This window comes from Schistocerca piceifrons, chromosome 1 (genome assembly GCF_021461385.2).
Source record: "Schistocerca piceifrons isolate TAMUIC-IGC-003096 chromosome 1, iqSchPice1.1, whole genome shotgun sequence".
Lineage (NCBI taxonomy): Eukaryota > Metazoa > Arthropoda > Insecta > Orthoptera > Acrididae > Schistocerca > Schistocerca piceifrons.
The window spans coordinates 598,886,216-598,906,905 of record NC_060138.1 but is presented as its reverse complement, the minus strand read 5'-3'; the positions used below and the strand labels follow the sequence as shown (position 1 = coordinate 598,906,905).

The 20,690-nt window shown below is 39.6% G+C and overlaps 1 protein-coding gene across 9 annotated transcripts in view; it reads right to left on the bottom strand.

The window, feature by feature from the left end:
* Positions 1 to 20,690, bottom strand: part of LOC124803419 (broad-complex core protein isoforms 1/2/3/4/5-like) — a 335,956-nt gene that overhangs the window by 168,887 nt on the left and 146,379 nt on the right. Inside the window, exon 6 of one of the 9 annotated variants that reach the window (XM_047264627.1) lies at positions 1,015 to 1,426. The exons of the other annotated variants lie outside the window; for them this stretch is intronic. Coding sequence (XP_047120583.1) covers positions 1,218 to 1,426 — 209 coding nt within the window. The 3' untranslated portion in view covers positions 1,015 to 1,217. Of the gene's footprint in view, positions 1 to 1,014; positions 1,427 to 20,690 lie in introns of those variants that run through there. 9 annotated transcript variants of the gene reach the window in all.

Sequence of the window (20,690 nt, the reverse complement as noted above, 5' to 3'; positions counted from 1 at the left end):
ATCTCATTAACATCATATTATCATACAAAAAAGAAAATTAAATGTTAGGATCACAAACAGACACAAAGACCAACCAGACTACCAATTTCTTGCACTGCTAATAGAAGCATAAAAAATGATTACAGCTCTCTAGCTTTCAGAAAAATAGGTATTTTCTTTCAGAAACAAAGAGGAGTTCTTTGGGGAGGTTGGGGAGGGGAAGAGGTTTAGTTCATTATCTTCCTCTTCATAACAGTTTCCTTTTACTTCCTGATAGATAAAGGATTTGTTGTTATGAAAGCCAAGAGTGCTGTCGTCCCCTTTTATGTGTTTTATGGGCAGTACTGGGAGTTGCATCCCTGAAAGGATTGGCCATCCATTCTCTTTCTTTTTCATTTTTAAGTCATATTGTAAGATATATCTCAGATTTCATGAAGTAATATGACTATCTTTTTCAAAATAATTTAGGATGCAACAAATGAAGTTTTAGACTTTACGATGGGTTATTGCCACTGACTAAAATCTCTCAAATATAATGTGTAAGCACATTTTTTTCCTAAAATTATCACACATTATATTATTTGGCAGTGCACCGAGATATGATCCACAACTGATATTTCAATTATAAGCATAAAACAAAATCTGTTGCTGGTTGTAAATGCCCTGTATTAACAACTGTGGATTCAGAAAAAACAGCTCAGAGTGGAACAAATAGTCAGCAACCCATATGCCTGTCATAACAAAATCTAAGAGAAGATTGAGGGAAACTGGGTTGTAGTATCTTTTTTGTTGCATAGTAGAACCCTTAAAAGTAAAGAACTGAGTGACTCTATTGCAACACTCATTGAATACCAGTAAGCGGAATTTCAGTAGTTCTCCCATTAACTTAATGTACTTAAAAAACAAAATCTGCTAATCCAGATAGATCATACTCAACAATTTCAAAGCCATTAAAAATTGATGATACTACAACAGTCAGAGAATTTACAAGGGAATACAAAAATAATTTTTTTCATCTTTATCAAATGGCACATGGAAAAAAAAATTCTGATTGAAAATACCAAAAAGGTGTTATTACACTAATAAATACACAAGAGTTCACGTAGAAGAGGAAGAAATGTTTCTATGAAAGGAACATATTTAATTTAGGTACAATCCCTACACTGCCACCAATAACAGTCTGACCCAGCACAAATAAAATCCACTGTTTCTTCTGGAAAACAGTTGACGCATTCTTATCAAGTAGTGGCAGGAGGATGATTATGGGAGGAACATGTCAGTACAACATTTGAGTCAACTGACACACAACGGCCTCTGCAACTGAATGCACTGTACTTAGAACAACGCCAAAAGATCCTGTTCCTATTTTTGCGTTCGCAGATAAAGGTGTAACCACTCATTTTCAGCTGGAGTTTACCTCTTCGACTATACGTAAGCCTTCCAGAGCCTGAAACAAATGTACACATCAGTACTGTGTAAAAGTGAAGAGGATGTTATACTGGCTACTGCTGACCAGCTTCTGAACCGTTTCCAAGCAAAGTTTTCCACAGTCACAAAAACTATTTCATAAAATTCATCTCACTCACAAAACAATACAAATGCAACAATATCTTCTGTGATTGTAGCATATTTTTAAAATAAAAAAAGTGAGAAAAACTCACTCCGAATTCTAGTAAAGTGCTTTCATGTAGATCTGATGGGAGAAATTTTAAAATCACTGTTCTCAAGCTAAAACTAAACTCTGCAATCAGGTTCTGAAGACCATGCACACAATGTCAATAAACCGCTATGTCATCTTTCGCCATGTGGATGTGGTGTGGAGAGGCAATGGGTCAGCATGCTGCTGTCTCGACTGTTGTCGACTTTGAGACCTTGGAGTCCCTACTTCTCATTCAAGTAGCTCTTCAACTGGGACCAGGAGGATGACTTGTGCCCATTTCAGACCTGCCACCATGAAAAAGACCCTGGAAGTATGAGGAATTGAACCGACACCTTCCGCACGAAATTCAGATGTGCTGACCACTCAACTACAGAGGCAGATCCACTATTCTCAAACTAAGTTAAATTTACTAATTATAAATCCAATACTATAAGCACAATTTAAAAAATAAAAAAGTAAAAAAGAAAATGGAATTTTTGGTTGAGATACTATGTTTGTAACATAGGATCAATGACCTAATAAATCAGCTTTTCCAAATAGCACACGAAAGACTACAGCTGATATTTTCATCCCTTCGCCTGTAAAAAAAGAAGAAAAGTCAGAAGTTATCATGGCAAACGTGTTGTAATCTCAGTTCACTACCAATGGTTAACAAATATTTCAGTTACATACCTTGAGAAATATATGTCCATCACGATTACTTCACCAGCCGCTACACGTTCTGCCAGCAGCAACAACTGATTTTCAAATGCAGTCCAATTTCACGAGAAAATGACGCTCCTTCATAATTAAAAAATTGTAACAGTTGTGCCGTAGCTTCACGCCAGCACAATGTGAATATATTTTCTCTATGAAAACATCATGTGGTCGAGCAATATCTATTTATGCTATGGCATTCATTTTGTGTTGGTAATTTCTGTACTGGTGTACACAAATCTTCAATCGTTTTTAACTACAGAAAATGTAATCCAGCAGTAATGGTCATACCATTACATGCAAATGAGAAAGCAGTATTCACACACTAATGTCTACAGCTCAAGAACAACCAGTTTATCTTCTTCTTTAGTCATAACACATGCAACAGAAGCTTTCTCTTCAGGAATGACAATTAGACTTCAAAGACAGGAAACTGAAAAATTTCCAATTTGTACACTTCCTATTAGACTCGCAACAAACCCTGCATGTTTAGCTGATCATATGAATATCTGAATCCTACGCTTTACACAAAACGTCAACTTCAAGGAATAGATGAAAGGATATATTGAGTTGCATATTAATTCTACTTTTACATATCTATAAGGATGTATGATCATATTCTCACTCACTTTTTGCGACATGTTTTTGAAAGTAAATGCCAAAAGAAAGGGAGCGATACAGAAGGAAAAGCATTATTTGGATCACTGGCTGACATCATATTGTGTTTCAACCTTAAACATCAGCATGATATGAAGTGTACACAGAATTAATCCATATTTTTACTATACATTAAAGTACATAATGTTTCATTAACAATGCAGTTATGAAGGTTTATAAAACTGGTACAAAAAGTGAGAAAGTGAAAATAGTTTACATAATTTACTCCTTAAAACAGTTGTTTGGGAACAAATATTACAACTGAAAAATTGGTGGAATGCAGGAAATGGGAACACAAAAAATCCCCAGGAAGATATAAATATTACCATGAACAAAGATCATTCAGTAAGATTGATAACATGCACTTTTAGTTTAATACACAAAAAGAAATGTCATTTAACTTACCTGCAACAGTTTTAAAAGAATTTATTTTTACTTAACCACTGCTAGTAATGGAACAAAACTGACACACTTTCAGAAATGCAGTCTGTAACAGTGCCAGGCCAGAAACTAAATATGTGACTTTTACAAGCTTATTAATAATGGAATGATCTCATCCTCTCTCTCTCTCTCTCTCTCTCTCTCTCACACACACACACACACACACACACACACACACACACACACAGGGAGGGAGATGTGGAGTGGGGGAGGTGGAAGGGGAAGATGGTGGGGGGAGAGGGAGCGGGAGGAGGGGGAGGGGGAGAGGGAGGGAGGGAGGGGGGGGGAGAGAGAGAGAGAGAGAGAGAGAGAGAGAGAGAGAGCCAACAAACAATTTTTCTTGTACAAATCATTAATTCATGAATGAAGGAAATGGAATACTTCAGAAAATGACTGAGTTTTTCATGATAGTTTTATTTCAGTTGCTTAATAAACAGGTAAACCAGTATTGACTTTCAATAAAATTATAGTTTAGGCTAAATACGGGAAAAAGTATGAAATCTGAGAGTAGTTAAAATGCAGAAAATGAAACTTGGATATTATGCACGGGGAAAATTTTGTAGAATATAAATATTTATTAATTTTTAGCACATACCAAAATGTTAAAATGCGAAACATTTGCTACTGAACAACTGAGCTACCCAAGCACGGCTCAGTATGGAAACATTCCCCAGGCTGTGGCTAGCCATGTCTCCACAACATCATTTCTTCAGGACAGCTAGTCCCTGAAGTTTCAAAGGAGAACTTCTGTGAAGTTTGCAAAGTAGGTACTAGTAGAAGTAAAGCTGTGGGGATGGTTTATGAGTCATGCTTGGGTAGCTCAGTTAGTAGAGCACTTGCGTGTTAAAGGCGAAGGTCCTAGGTTCGACTCCCTGTCTGGCACACAGTTTTAATCTGGCAGGAAGTGTCCATATTAAGTGCCTTTCTGAAGTCAAGGAATAGGTGCCAATGTCTACAGGCCTCTAGATATCAAAGATGAACATAGAGCACTGAGTTTTATAAAATCTCTGTTTACAGAATCCATGTTGATTTATAATGAAAAGATTTTTGTAATCCAAAAATATCATCATAAATTAGAACAAAACACATTCCTTAATTCTACAACAGACTGGAGTCAACAACATAGACTTGGAATTGTGTGCGTTTGTCCTATGGCCCTTCTTCAAAACAAGAATGATCCGCATTTTTTTCCAACTGGTGGGTACCATCTGGTGCTCCTGTACCAACAATAAACTACTGCTAGAAGAGGAGCAAGTACTCTACACAAACAGAGATGTCTCATCCAGTCCACAGGTGCATCCATTGTAGATGCTTTTCTATTACACAATCACTAAGCTCAGAAACTGACATTGCAGTGTTGGTGAAATGCTTAAAAGGAGGAACTGTCTTACGAGCTTCTGTAGTGAAACAGTTTCAGAAGACTGGACTCAGTATTTCTTTTGATTTGGAGCCAGTACCGTCACTGAGAGACTGAACAGATGATTTCGTTCTGCTTATTGATTTGACAGGAAGCCAAAACTTCTTAGCATTTTCAGTTAGCAAAATCCTACTTTCAAATTCATTGAACATTTCTTGTTCTCTTAATATTTATTTTCTTTCTATTCAGTTTTTGTTTGTCAGCAAGACTTGAGCATCCTTGGTAGTGTTCCAGAATTAGTCTCGCTTATTAAAGGTAAGAATAATCTTATAGTATTAGGAGTGGAAAGTTGGCTGAAGCCAGACGTGAACAGCAGCAAAATGCTAGTTAGATTTGAATATATATCCCATGGATAGGCTATGTGCCAATGGTGGTGGCATATTTATTGCCATAAAGAACTCTATAGTAGTAAAACTGTGATGAAGCTCTCTTTGATTTCACAGTACTGAACCACAATAGGTCTTTCCCAATCTTTAAATTTTCCTGAGGAACATACTGACCTAAGGCGTATTGGGCAATGCTTTATAATTTTATACACTTCTGCTCCACATCTCTGTTCTCAGGGCCAAATATTTGATGTTCACTACTCACATACTCTGCAATTTGCATCCTACCATTATTTTCCAACCTTTCTTAACCTTTCTTGTAACACTATAGTACGATTAAAATTACTTCTTCGCTGACGTCTGTCACTTGCCAGTATGGTTGTAGGCAATACACAAACAGGATGGGTCATTTCACAAGTGCTGTTACCTATGTGTAATGTGGTGAAATGTTGGCAGAAGCGCCATGATGCATGATTGGAATGCGAGATGCTCTGTTGACAGCTGAACTGGGGCAGATGATGCACTTTGTAACCCTGAATTTAAACTTATGTTCTAACCAATCACAACCTCGTGACATGCAATATATCCAAGAAAACAGCAGTGGGACTATCAGTCACATTACCTTTGTTCACAGCTATTAAAACAAACTTCTACGGGCAAACTCAAGCTAGAAAATTTTCAGTTTTAGCACTAAAAGCAAGCTGTAATTGCTCATTTTCATTGGTTACTTGAAACTATCCTCACACTGGCTATACAAGCTGATGCATTATCAATTGATGAACTGTCTTAGTTGGCACTTCATTACAGGTTACAGGCGAGACAGGCAGATTACAAAAGGAAAAAAGACTGATAGGAAGAAAAATAAGAGCAAATAACAAAGTCAATACAACGATGAAAATGATGAGGGAAAGGATTACAAATAAAAAGTAACATCTGGACCAATTATCCGAATAAAAATAATAACCAGTCATTTTGATAAATATTTAAAAATAAAAAAAAAAACTTAAAGCAGTTGATTGAGATTTAAACCCATGATCTTCTAGGCATATGGTATGTAACTTAAACCACTATGCTACACCACCACTCTGCAGTGCAGCATTATGTTTATGATTCTAAAGACCAGTAGCAACTGTGATTTGCTACCTTCATGTAGTTCGGCCACAAGTAATGTCGTACATACCTTATCCAATGTAGACCAACTTCTGTGATTATGATAATTGTTCATATAACATCAAATTGCATCTTGTACAAAAGGATTCAGTAGTGTTCCGTTACTGCATATTTCATTACCATCATTTTGTGTGTATTGCTTTTGGTGTGGTTATCATGTCTGATGAAATGTGAAATAGAAGGGGCATACCCACTATTTGGAATCCTAACACATCAAGAAAGAAAGCTGCACAAGGAACTGACCATTCACTGCGACAATGTGGCAATTGTGAACAGTGCAGGCATAACATTGAGTGCCCTCATTGGAGGAAACCAGCTCCAATGCGTGAAGTGTCAACCAGCAAGTAAGTTTATCAGACTATAGCACTCATTGATGCTACCACAGGCTTATGACCACTGATACCCACCTGTATGTTTACTGATTCGAAAGGTTCAGGTCTGTTTGTCGATGTGACATCTAAGACTGTGTCCTCTCTAAAAATCTGCCCAAAGTAAGTTTTGGGCAAGGCATTCAGAACAATCTCACACAAATCTCTCTCCGACATTAGTTTTGATCACGACTTTTCAATTCTACAGCTGGCAACTTATGTCTCACACTGTTACAATAACACAATCAGGAATTTTTCCCCCAATATTCTGCAAGTTCTCTCTGAAGCATTCTGTCACTACAGCTCCTGATGCAGGTAGTCGATATCAAGATCCAATGTTTGACCCACGTTTGATGCCAGCACTTCAGTCTGGAACTGCGCGACCGCTACGGTCGCAGGTTCGAATCCTGCCTCGGGCATGGATGTGTGTGATGTCCTTAGGTTAGTTAGGTTTAAGTAGTTCTAAGTTATAGGGGACTGATGACCTCAGATGTTAAGTCCCATAGTGCTCAGAGACATTTGAACCACGTTTGATACTTATGTTTACCTAGACTAATTCACATTCATAATCCGTAGTGACAGCAGTAGAAACTATAGAGTTCTTTATGGCAATAAATATGCCACCACCAATGGCATGTAGCCTATCCTTGTGATATACGTTCCATTCTAACTTTAGTTTTTTTGCTGCTGTTCACTTCTTGTTCCAACCAACTTTTCATTAGTAATATTATGTGATTATTCTTATCTTTAATAGGCAAGACTAATTCTGGAACATTACAAAGGATGCTCTAGCAGTTTACTAACAACACATTATCATATGGCTGACGTGTCTTTGATTTCAGCAGGCATTTCATCATAGCACTTAAAAGAAGACCAGGTGCACACCACAGGAGGCACTCCGCTACCTGAGTAGCAGCCTCCTCTATGTAGTGCGCATCTGATCTACTGAGGCAGACCCTAAAATTGTCCACTCGATAGTAGAGGTTGAGTTGGGGTTGGGTTGATTGGGGAGGAGACCAGACAGTGAGATCATCAGTCTCAACGGATTAGGGAAGGATGGGGAACCATCCCAGCATTTGCCTGGAGCGATTTTAGGGAAATCACGGAAAACCTAAATCAGGATAGCCGGACACGGGATTGAACCGTCGTCCTCCCGAATGTGAGTCCAGTGTGCTAGCCACTGCGCCACCTCGCTCAGTGTGGAGGTTGACAAATTTGCATCTGCGCCTCTGTGTTAGACCTTCCACTCAGCTGCAAACCAGAGGTCCATTATCAACTCTACATACTACGTTGCAAACAGTGAGCTCGGCTTGCACCTTGCATGGTTTTCTAGCTGCCGTCGCCAATTCAGTTATCTGAGTAAGGGAACCTAGGATAGCCTCAGAACTTAAGCGGAAAGTGTCATTTGTGGTGATGTGAGCTACAATTTGTATTCTGTTGCACCTGTTAGCAGATCCTACTCCACATCTAAGACAAGATCTTTCAGCAAACATACGAAGTGCACACTTGCATTTTTCTCTATCTGTCTGCTATTTCCCTGAAGGGCTCCATTAACTGCCTAACACCTGAGCTTCAATGAACACATCCCCAACCTATGTAATTGCACAGAGTTAAAAGTGAAGGGAAAAGATCCAGAAAGAGCATGGAGGAGGGGGGAGGGGGGGGCGAAGGTAGGTTTGGTCCAATTACAGGAGTTCAGCCATCTACAGAAAGCAGAAAGTAGCTCTTCCTAACATCATTAACTACACTTAGCTACGTCTTATCTGTTGTACAAAGCAGTAACTGAACAGTATTATAGTTTTCTACAGTAACACTACATACCTGGCATTTAAGCTTAACTTCAACCTGACTGAGTCATTGAGATGGCAGGCAGTCCAATGCATGCAATGCATTCCAGCCCAGTATCACATTTTCAACATACTCAAACAAAATATCCAGTTTTGAAGCTGCAGCTGATTATTACCTATTTCTTGCTACTAGTATCTCGGAGGTGGTTGTCATTTCATTTTTTCAGCCACATAAACATCATCATATATAGGTAAACACATTTCCATGATGTACAGGGTGTGTCCGGAAAGTAACGTGTCATATTTTTTGTGATGTGACTATTTGTCACAGAGCAGACAGAGTGGTTGACAGGGCCTCAACTTCTCAGAGGTAGGTTACTCAATTGCATCCGTACTCTTGGAGTGTTAGGACAGCTTCTTCTTTGAATCTCTACGTAGCAGTTGCGTCACACTTATAATGGAGAGAACTTTAGGGCAATGATATGTGATTAAGTTTTGCGTGAAGCTCAACGAGATGCCACTGGAAACTCTTAGAATGCTTAATGAAGCCTTCAGAGATAGCTGACTGTCCAGATCACAACTGAACACATGGCACATGGCATTTAGTGAAGGTCAGGAGGAGGTCGCTGAAGAGACCTATGCAGGACACCCCTCAGTATCATGAATGGGTGACCATGGGACTTTTGTGTGTCCCTAACTGAATTCAGACTGGCAAACGAGCTAACTGAATTCAGACTGGCAAACGAGTGTTTGCTTGATGTTGGAATTAATGGACTTGCCAAAGACAATTGTTCACAAGATTGTATTGGAGGACTTGGCCTTGTGGAAGATCTCCATAAAATGTGTGTTCAGAATTTTGATTGACTCGCAAAAGCAACACTGAGTGGAAGCTTGTGAAGAATTCAAGCAAGTCTGTGAAGATGATCCAAATTTACTGGACAACATTATCATTGGGCATGAGTAATCGATCTTTCAGTACAGTCCAGAGTCAAAGAGGCAGAGTGTAGAATGGCACACAATGTCATCGTCGCACCATAAGGAGGCTCGCATGAGCAAGTCCAGGATGAAGTCCATGCTCATTGTTTTATTGAGACAAAGGGGATAGAGTACACCTTGAGTTTATAGCTCTTGGCCAGACTGCCAACACTCAATTTTACAAGGAAGTGCTCCACAGACTCAATCACAAGGTCACTCGCTCTCCAAAAGGAGTTCCACACTTCGTGGGAACTGCACCAAGACAACGCATCAGCTCACACTGCCTTTGTTGTCATGGCTTACATGACCTGGATCAGTGTCACAACGGTGTCGCAGGCATCCTACATGCAAGCTACTTTGACAGCTTCCCTGAAGAGCATCCCGATTGAGGAGTTACAGAAAGCTTATGAGACATGGAAATCACACTGGCAAATGTGTAATGATGCAGAAGGGCCATACTTTGCAGAAGAACTTTCTATTAAGCATCACTTCGGTGCATTTTGTTTACACCTTTATTCCCAGTTCTTCCCTTTTTGCCATTCTTCATTATCTTGGCTACTAAATGAACTAATCCAATTTCTAATTACATTTTCTGGCAATGTTCTCTTTTGTTTTCTGTTTCTTGTACAATTTTTTAAATTCAAATATCCTATCATCTTACCATTTTTTTTCCTGTCCGTATTTCTTCTTTCAATTTCTGAAGAACTTACCTTCAGCAGTAACAATATGAGATAAAGCCTTCTTTAAAAAACACCACACACAGAAGCATTATTCTACTGAACATACTAATTCAAATTCATGATAAAAAAATTCTTTTAAGCTTTGTTCTAAATTGTCAAAATACCTGCACTGTTAACAAGTACTGCTGCATTGTTTAAAATACGACTGTGTGAATCAACTGTTTGCAAAAACTATACACTTATTCAACAATATACCATCAGGTAGATGAGATGAAAATAATCAGGTAAGCATTTAATTTGGTACCAACAGATACACAAGAGCATGCAATGCTATTAACAATATTCATTCTGCTTTCACATGCATTCTACACCTGAACCTGGTACACCAAATGGGGATAGCCAACAAATATTCTTGAAACGTTCATCTAATGTTTTATACCTACCTATAACTAGATTTGTTATAATAGGGATTATTTACTACAGAATGTTCAAGGAAACAATGCTTCTTTCACAAAGCTATTGCTGAGTTAGTCAATACCATTATTAAATTAACTACATGCAATAGATAAAACTAAAAAGATATCTGGAAGAAGATGCATAAATGTGAGATTTTGAGCACTTTGTAAGAAACAGAATTATGTTATGTGTGAAACTGATATACAGAGGCAAGTTATCAAAACGCCAAGTTAACACAAGGCTTTCAGCCTCCGGGATGGGGAAGTAAAAACAGGCTGACCAGAGTCTTATGATAGAAAGCTTCAATTAACCACAGTATAGACACCTGGAAACATGTTTATTTTGCTACAGATATAAAATTCCAAATAAGTACAAGCAGACATGAATAAAATTAAATACAACAACTGTGGTAAGGAAATATGAATATGTGGCAGAACTGACTGACTGCATTTGACTTATTCCACTACTTCAAAAGTACACTTTACATCAGTAGTTCCAGAAGCAAGACGCACCAGTTCCACAAGCTCAATATCCAACATCTAAGTTGGTATTCTTGAGACTCCCACAATTTTCACATTTTGCAGTACAGCATCTTAAATCTTTACACACTGCTCTGCAAAACTTAAGGATGATACAGATACAGTAAAAAAATTTATTAACTACACTGTGGGAATGAATGAAAGTGGAGGATCATGTTGCCATAAGTCTCCCAGTTGTGTAAAGAAAAGTTTGACTCCCATGGTGTGAGAACTAAAGCACTAAATGGGGCTGGTCTTGAAGGAATGGGAAAAAGACAGTGTGCATCAATCAGTAAGCAGATATGATGCACTGTGGTGGTAGTCTTCATTGCTAAGGGCCCAGATACAACGTTTGGATAGCTTCAAACAAAGTAAACTCCAGGTTGGAATATCTAAAATAATAGGAGATGGATAGATTGCTATTCACCATAAAGATGACCCGTTGAGTTGTAGACAGGCACTACGAAAAGACTATTACACATACACTGAACAGCCAGAACATTACGACCACCAACCTACTACCAATACAAATCTGTCCAGACGATAACAGTGTCACCTGGTGAGGAACGACTGCTAGTCAGACACATGCACGGTGCATGTACCATCAGTGACTGTGCAGTCCGTGTTTAAAATGGGGAAGGGGAGAAATCTATCTGTGTTTGACCAGGGGCAGATTGTGATGGCTCAGAGGCTTGGCAAGAGCATTTCAGAAACTGCATGACTTGATGGGGAAACCAAGGTGAAACCACATCCAGATGTTGTGGGGTTGGGCAGCCAGCCCTCATTACATATTTCGAACATTGTAGGCTGGACAGGCTTGTAAAACAGGGCAGGCAGCGAACTATGAAGGGTCTAGCATCAGAGTACAATATGCCTGAACACAGGGCACCAAACACTCCTAAAGATGGGCCTCCACAGTCGATGACACATGCATGTGCCAATGTTAACAGTACGACATCGGCAACTAGACCTGAAATGGGCAGTGGAAGAGCATTGCATGATCTCACGAATACCCATACCTCCTTCATCGTACATGGATGGAAGAACAAAAATCCATCATCTTCCAGGGCAACAGCTCCTTGAGACCTGTACTGTGGTACAGAGATGAGCTGGTGACGGTTCCATTTGCTCTGGGGAACATTCATAAGGTCATCCACGAGTCCAGTGTGGCTCATGCATGACACTATGACAACCGATGAGAATCATATACTAGTTGCAGACAATGTACACATCTTCATAACATCCACGTTTCCTGACGACAGTGACGTTTTTCAACAAGATAATATGCCGTATCACAAGACCAGAAGTGGCAAGGATGGTTTGAGGAACAGAGTGGTGAGATCCAATTGATTTTCTGGCTCCCAACTCACCACATATGAACCTGATCGAATACATATGGGATGTGACTGAATGTGACATCAGAGCTCATAACCCCCTCCCCGGGATTTACAGGAATCAGGTGATTTGCATGTGCAGATGTGGTGCCAATTTCCTCGAGCGACCTAAGAAGGCCTCATTGCTTCCACGTCACACCATGTTGCTGCTGTTATCCATGCCAAAGGTGGACATACCAGCTATTAGGTAGGTGGACATAATTTTCTGGCCAATCAGTGAGTAGCTTTCAGCCAGAGCCTCCTCCAGCAAAGAAAAACACACACACATTTACACAATCAAGCACATCCATGCACATATGACAGTTCCCACTGGCAGCTCCGATTGGAATGCGACTGTTATGTGAACAGCAATTTGGAGTGGAGCAGGAAAGGGGGAGGAGGGATAGCAAGGTATGAGAGGGGGGATAAAAGATCACTATCTAGGGGAGGCATGCAAGGTATAGGAACTGCTACACACAATACTGGGAGGTGGAGTGTGGATGAAAAAAATGTGAACAGAAAAGGAGAGGAATGGAGAAGGAGAAAGGATGAGTGGGTACATTGACAAAAGTTGGCACACAAAGATGGTGAGAGAATGTGAAAAGTGAGGAGCTGACAGGATGAGGGGGCGGAAGCTGTTTGGTGGAGAGTGAGAGCACAGTATGTTACTGTAGATTGAGGCTGGGAATGTTTCAGGAGTGGAGGTTGTGTTGTTAGAAAAATGCCTATCTGCACAGTTCAGTAAAGCTGGTGGTGGAGGGAAGGGTTCAGATGGCCTGTTTTGTGAAGCAGCCATTGATATCCTGCATATTATGTTCAGCTTCAGGTTGTGCCAGAGTGGTCTACTCTGTTCTTGGCCACAGTTTGGTGGTGGCTGTTTATCCTAGTGGACAACTGTTTGGTAGTCATACCAATACAAAAAGCTGTGCTATAGTTACAGTGCAGCTGGTATACAACATAGCCGTTTTTACAGGTGGCCTGGCCTTCGATGGACAAGGAGATTTGGGAGTGGCATAGGGATGCACTAGCATGATGTGGAGGTTGGATGGGCGATGGAACACCACTTTAGGAGGGGTGTCTTGGGTAGGACATCCCTTATTTCAGGGCATGATATAACATAATCAAAGCCCTGATAAAGTATGTAGTTCCATTTTCCAATCTGGGGTGGTAATAGGTGATGAAGGCAGCACTCTTTTGTAGCTGGCTCTTTAAGGTTGGGGGAGGATTGGGTGCGTGTGGAAATGGCACTGGAAATTTGTTTGCAGATTAGGTCCGGGGGGATAGTGCCTGTCTGTGAAGGCATTGGTATGAGCCTCAGCAAACTGGTTCTCACCAAGGCCTCCACAGACATGCAGTATCATATGGACCTAGTCCACAAACAGATTTCCCATACCATTTCCCCTATGCACACATAGTCCTCCCACCATCCCCAAGGGCCAGCTACAAAAGAGAGCCCCTTTCATCACCCAATACCATGAGATGACTGGAACAACTGAACCACATACTTCATCAGCACTTTGATTATCTATCATCATGCCCTGAAATGAGGGCCGTCCTACCCAAGCTCCTTCCCACTCCTCCTAAAGTGGTGTTCAGTTGCCCATCCAACTTCCACAACATCCTAGTCCATCCCTATGCCACTCTCAATCCCAACTGCTTGCCACAGGGATCATATTCCTACGGAAGAATCAGGTGCGAGACCTGCCCAATACTTCCTATTACATTCCTGTCACAGGCTCATCTTACACCATCAAAGGCCAAGCCACCTGTAAAAGTAGCCACGTTGTATACCAGCTCTGCTGCAACCACTGCACAGCATTTTTGTATTGGTATGACTACCAACCAGCAGTCTACCAGAAAGAATGGCCACTGCCAAACTGTGGCCAAGAGCAAGTAGATTACCTTGTAGCACAACATGTAGCTGAACAAAATGCTTTCTTCACAACAAGGGCCATCTGGATCATTCCCTCCATCATCACCTTTTCTGAACAGTGCATATGGGAGTTACCCTTACAACACATTCTCCACTCCTGAAACTGTCCTGGTCTTAACCTATAGTAATCTATTGTCCCCATAATCACCATCCAACAGTTTCTGTCCCCTCGTCCTATCACCACCTTCCTTTTCACATTTTCTCACCCTCTGTCAATGTATGCACCTGTTCTCTCGCCTTCTCAACACCTCTCCCTTTTCTGCTTCTCTCCTTTTCTGCTCCCCATTCCCTGCCCCTCCCCACACAAACATGCCACCTCCCAATGCTGCGCATCACTGCCTCTAGGCCCCACATGTCCCGCTGGACAGTGCTCTTCTCCCCTCCACCCATACCCTGCTCTTTGTCTCCCTTCCTTGCCCCACTCCATGACAGTTGGACCTGCTGGCGGTAGTGGTCTTGTGTATGTGAAGTGTGCTTGCTTGTAACAGGCTTTTTGTTGTGCCTGTCTGCAACTCAATGGGTCATCTTTATGGTGAGTAGCAATCTATCATTCTCCTAATATTTTGGAGGACTTCACATGGAGAAGAATCATCGAGAAAGTGGAAGAAGTTTGAATTATGACGAGTGTAGCCCAGGAGTTTGGAACTGCTCACATCATTCTTTCAGGTGCAGGGGAGCATTCTGAACCATAGGCACTGCTGCCCAAAGGACAGGGAGTGGTCAGTCACAGCTAACTACAGAAGCAGATGCATCAGGCAAGAAGGGATTCATGTCAAACAGTGGGTGCAATTGACACCACAATGAAATATTCATTCTGCTGCATAGTATGTGCTAATATGAAACTTGCTGGCAGATTAAAACTGTGTACTGGACTGAGATTTGAGTTCAGGACCTTTGCTGTTTGCAGGCAAGTGCTCTACCAACTGAACTATCCAAGCATAACTTACAAGCCATCCTCACGGCTTTACTGCTGCCAGTACTTCATTTCCTACCTTCTTCAGTGAAATTTGGAAGTTAGGAGATGAGGTATTGGTGGAAGTAAAGCTGTGATGATGGATCATGAGTTATGCTTGGGTACCTCAGTAGGTAGAGCATGTACCCACGAAATGCAAGGATCCTGAGTTAGAGTCTTGATCTGGCAGATAGTTTACATCTGCCAGGAAGCTGCATTTGTAATGAAATTTAACAGGACTTCAAGACACTCAATCTCATGCTGCACAATAGTCCAGTGACTCAACTCCATGGAAGTGGTTTCCTTGCCTGACAATCAGTACACTATGTTCCATTTACACCCGTACATTGGGGGCACTATTTGTGATGATGCCAGGGACAAAGGGAATGGACCAATGAGGAATGGGTCACATGATCTTCTCAGATGAGCGCAGATTCAGTCTGAATAGTGATTCAGGATGTACCCTCATATGGTGTGAGGTGAAAACACGTAATGCCACCAGGAACATCGGCAAACCTGACCATTTTGGTGGTCCGCATGTTATCATGTGGGGAGGCATAATGTAGCATGGTACACTTCCTGGTGAATGTTATTGTGGCACTGTACTCCCCTCCATGTGTGTCAAGGATGCATTCAGCCTTTATTTTATTTTTAAGGCTGACAATGTGCAACCGCATCAGATGGCACAGGCGGATGAGCTCTTCGAACATTAGGATTTTCAGTGAATGAACTGGCCTATCTGTTCCCCTGGCTTAAAGCCCATCAAACACATTTGGGATGCTTTGGGGAAACATATCAGCATATCCATGTGCACCAAGGACCGTTTGGCAGTCATCAACTATGCTGGTGAAGGAATGAAACACTCTATCACGAGATCTCCATACTAACCTTGTGGCCAGCATGGGAGCATGCTACAGAGCATGCGTTGCAGCCCATAGTGATAACACACTCTATTAAGATCCATGTACCACCTTTTGTAACGTCCAGGGGACCATCATAAATCAGGGAGACTTTAGTGCAATTATTATCTTTAAATAAACATGTCATTCCTGTTTGTTTTCTTGTGTATTTCTTTCAATTACCTTCTGTAATATAGCATAGTGGTTCTTCCTATGTTTGGTCTCAGTTTCATCAATCTGTGTTGCTTGGCAGTGACACATCATGCAAAAGTTATCTCCACCATTAAGTTTTGCACACCAGAGTATATGAAAGACTACCGCTACGGTTATCAGGCTCCAATACGTTTTCCGGAGGCACTACTAACTGCAGTAATTGTGGTAATACATATTCCACAGACGCAACTCAATGTAGCCATTGGCTCATATATTGAGAGTATACAGAAGAGCTGGTAACTGTCTGAATGTATTTTAACATGTTTTTCAACTATCACTACATAAATACTTCAAAATTATTTGCTGACTGTGAATTCTTTGACATCATTTATATTATGTATGACTATACTACCCATTAGTGATATTTGAATCCTGATTTGTTAGCTGTCACCTTAACCACTTCAGCTATCCATGCGAGTTCCCCTGATTGACCAAAACTTTCATGTGTCGCTCTGTCTACATCCTTATATCATGTTTCACTTCACCTATCCGTACGAGTTCCCATGATTGACCCAAACTTTCACATGGCACTCTGTCTACATCCTTGTATCATGTTTCACTATTTTCATAACCCAATGTTCACAACACTACTTGGATTCCGGCAACAGGAAGAATGAGGCTGTATGCCCACATAGCTTGTAACGTTTACTTGCATATCTGAATGAGCAGACACTGTTCATGATCCACAGCTGTACAAAATATTTCAAAATTTATTCAAGTCCCAGTCGGGCAAAAAATTTGCAAATGAGTAGTATATCTATTCCTAATACAGCTTATATCAAAGAATTCACAGTTAGCAATTAAATTTCAAGGTAGCTGTAGATTGTCAATAATGTCACTTCGTTCAGACATGTAAGTAAACAAACATTTACTGCTCTGTGTCTCTTTGATGCAATTCATTCGATTATAGTTCCACAACTTTGTATCAAATGATGTAACACACACCATAACTAGCAAAGCAGATTCGTTTAGGTGTGCAAGGAGGAATTTCCTCTCTCTGCAAATTGACCAATATGTTGGCTGGTTGGTTTGGGGAAGACCAGACAGCGTCGTCATCGGTCTCATCGGATTAGGGAAGGATGGGGAAGGAAGTCGGCCGTGCCCTTTCAGAGGAACCATCCTGGCATTTGCCTGGACTGATTTAGGGAAATCATGGAAAACTTAAATCAGGATAGCCGGACGCGGGATTGAACCGTCGTCCTTCCGAATGCGAGTCCAGTGTCTAACCACTGCGCCACCCCGCTCGGTGACCAATATGTATCTTCATTTTGTAATAAGACAATAAATCTCTAAAAGAACATGTACAACACAATTATGATGGAACTGCTTATTTTGTTCCAAAATTCCCAAAAGGCTCAGGAAATTCTGTTAGGCACTGGCTGAACCAATGTCAGTTGATTACCATAGCTTCGTAAATGTTGCTCAAATTAAAAGTAAAAATACAACCACATGTTTAGGTATTTAGTAGTGATTATGGATGGTGCACATAAGGAGTGAGCTACTTTTTATTATGACAGTTCCACATTAGTAAACAGTATTATGTCACTATTATCTATGTTCACCCAAACGTGTTAGCATCAACTATCATTGCATTCAGTACTCAGGTTTCTGGTGATCACCTGAATGTAAACAATCATTGCATTCAGTACATTCTTAATTAAAAGATCTAGTTAGCTGGTGGTCTGTGTTCATTAACTGCATAAATTATGTGACTGCATGGAGTAAGTAAGCAATGTGATAAGGTCAAGTTAAAGAAAACCTGGTCACAGTTTGTGAACTTCTTTGTTTTGTTTAATTTTTTTAGTATCCTAGATTGTTGCCTATTTGTAAATCACTTACTGTAAACAAAAATTTAGCTGTAAAATGTAACACAAACTGGAATTTATCCATTCAAATGCCAGAAATGAATTAATACTTGTAATTGTACCTCTGTAAATATTACTGTAGGGACATGAATGAGAGATCAACAGTCCCTGTGTATTAATTACTCATAACATTGATATCAATGACTGCAATTCGGAATAAATTTTGACAGTTTCCATAACTAGTTTTCAGTCATGCGATATGATTTCAAATAATGGATACAATATGAAAAACTGATCAAAAGTTTGAATAAGGTATCAAGTGCCTGGCAGTGAAGAGTTTTTAAAATTCTACAAAATAATCTGCAGAAATACAACTTTATCCTCAAAGTCTGTTCAGTATATTCATTAGTTGCATGATTTGCTTCCATTCTAGCAACACATGTGTACTTCACAATCTTTTCTCTGCTTGTCCCACATGTACCACACATAGCATAAAATTTTAGAAAAAATATGCACCCAAAATTAAGCATATAACTTTTCTTTTAATACAATATGAATCTTCTAAATATTACCCTCATACGTCTGTTACAAATGGTTAAAGCTAAACAAGATTAATCAATCAGGTAAAGAGCCCCAACATACAAGCACACTTAAAATATTCTTCATAAGGCTCTGCTAAGGAGAGAGCTGAAGTACGAATCCCTACAGTGAAAATATGTCACTAAATGAATAAATGTTGTTTCATCACACAACAAAATGTTGTGTCATTATATTCAGTTCTTAACTGGAAAGATTTTAATAACAGAAAAACTTTTAAGAAAATATCTTATGTGGGTCAATTACAAACTACCAGAAGTTCTACTGTGTGTATTGCAAATGAAGAGTAACTACACATGGTAGAAAATATGTAAACTCCATGAGTAGCTCAGTTGATACAGTAAGTAGTAAATTTCACTATACTCAGCAACATTTGATTTGCACTATGTGAACTATAGAAGTATTCAATGTCAAAATATGTTTCTTGGGTAAAGAAGTCCAGTCTTTGTTTCATTACTCTATTTAAGATTATGTCCCAGCAATGAATGTACAGTACTAATAACAAAGCCTAGGAGAAAAAAGGTATGAATCTAATGAATGTAGAAACTCCTATTAGAATTTGTGATAAGTTAGCTGTAGGAAACAAGATACTCATTACGCAGGCTAAAATATAAAAAAATTTTCTTGAACATAATGTATAACAGCTTTCTGTACTTCTTGCATTAATGACCTACCTGAATGCTAACAGCGAAGTTTGTAAAACACACACACACACACACACACACACACACACACACACACACACACAAAAGCTAACTTACAGCCCTTTCATAATCAATGAGGTAAGCAATTTCAAATGAAAGATGAAAATTTGTGAGGAAAAAAATATGAAACAAAAGAAGTGTGAAAAACAACATGTATCCAAAAAAATGGTCAAGCAGTTCCCCAGTTTCATAATACACCATGAGAAATCGAAGTAGTATTTGGTGATTTAAGGTGATAAGGTGATTTAATCTACACTGAACCAAATCAGACAAAATTATAAGTATCCAAAACTGTCAAAACTGTTACAGCAGGTTGTAATTAAGAACACACTGACTACATAGCCAGAGCTATAGTTTCAGAGACGTAGGACACAAATTTCACAGCATATGCATCTGAAGAAAATGAAGTAAATGTAAGATGATAATTTCTAATAAATAAAATCTCAAAAAGAATAAGTCACAACAAAATTCTATGAAGACACAGAGCAAATGTGTGCAAAGGAGAAAACTTGACATCTGAACAGAATGAGCTACTGATTAAACTACAGATAACAGCTAATATAAAGCTAGTTTCTGAAATTCCCAATTTGCCCCTCCCCTCCCCCTCATCTCTCTCTCTCTCTCTCTCTCTCTCTCTCTCTCTCTCTCTCTCACACACACACACACACACACACACACAGAGAGAGAGAGAGAGAGAGAGAGAGAGAGACGCACACACATTCCATTCTATCTTCCTGCCTTATATTGACAAATCAAATTTCTCTTGGAAATTCTGAATTAACTATTAATTAACTCTCTAGGTTTGTCTCCCATAAATAACTCCCCTCCCATTCTTATCGAAAACAAGGCTCCTTTAGCTACAAAATCTTACAACATTATTAACAGAATTTATATCTTCTTATTTAGTTCAAACTGTTGGTTAGAAGGTAAGAAAGATTTATATTCTTCTTCTAAGACAAAATTATCTTCCTAAGAAATAACAATTCCAATTCGTGAGTTAGAGGCTTCTGACACTGAACCCATGGAAATTATTTTACGGTTTGAAAAATACAATGAATGTGCTGTAAAAATAATAATTGGATAC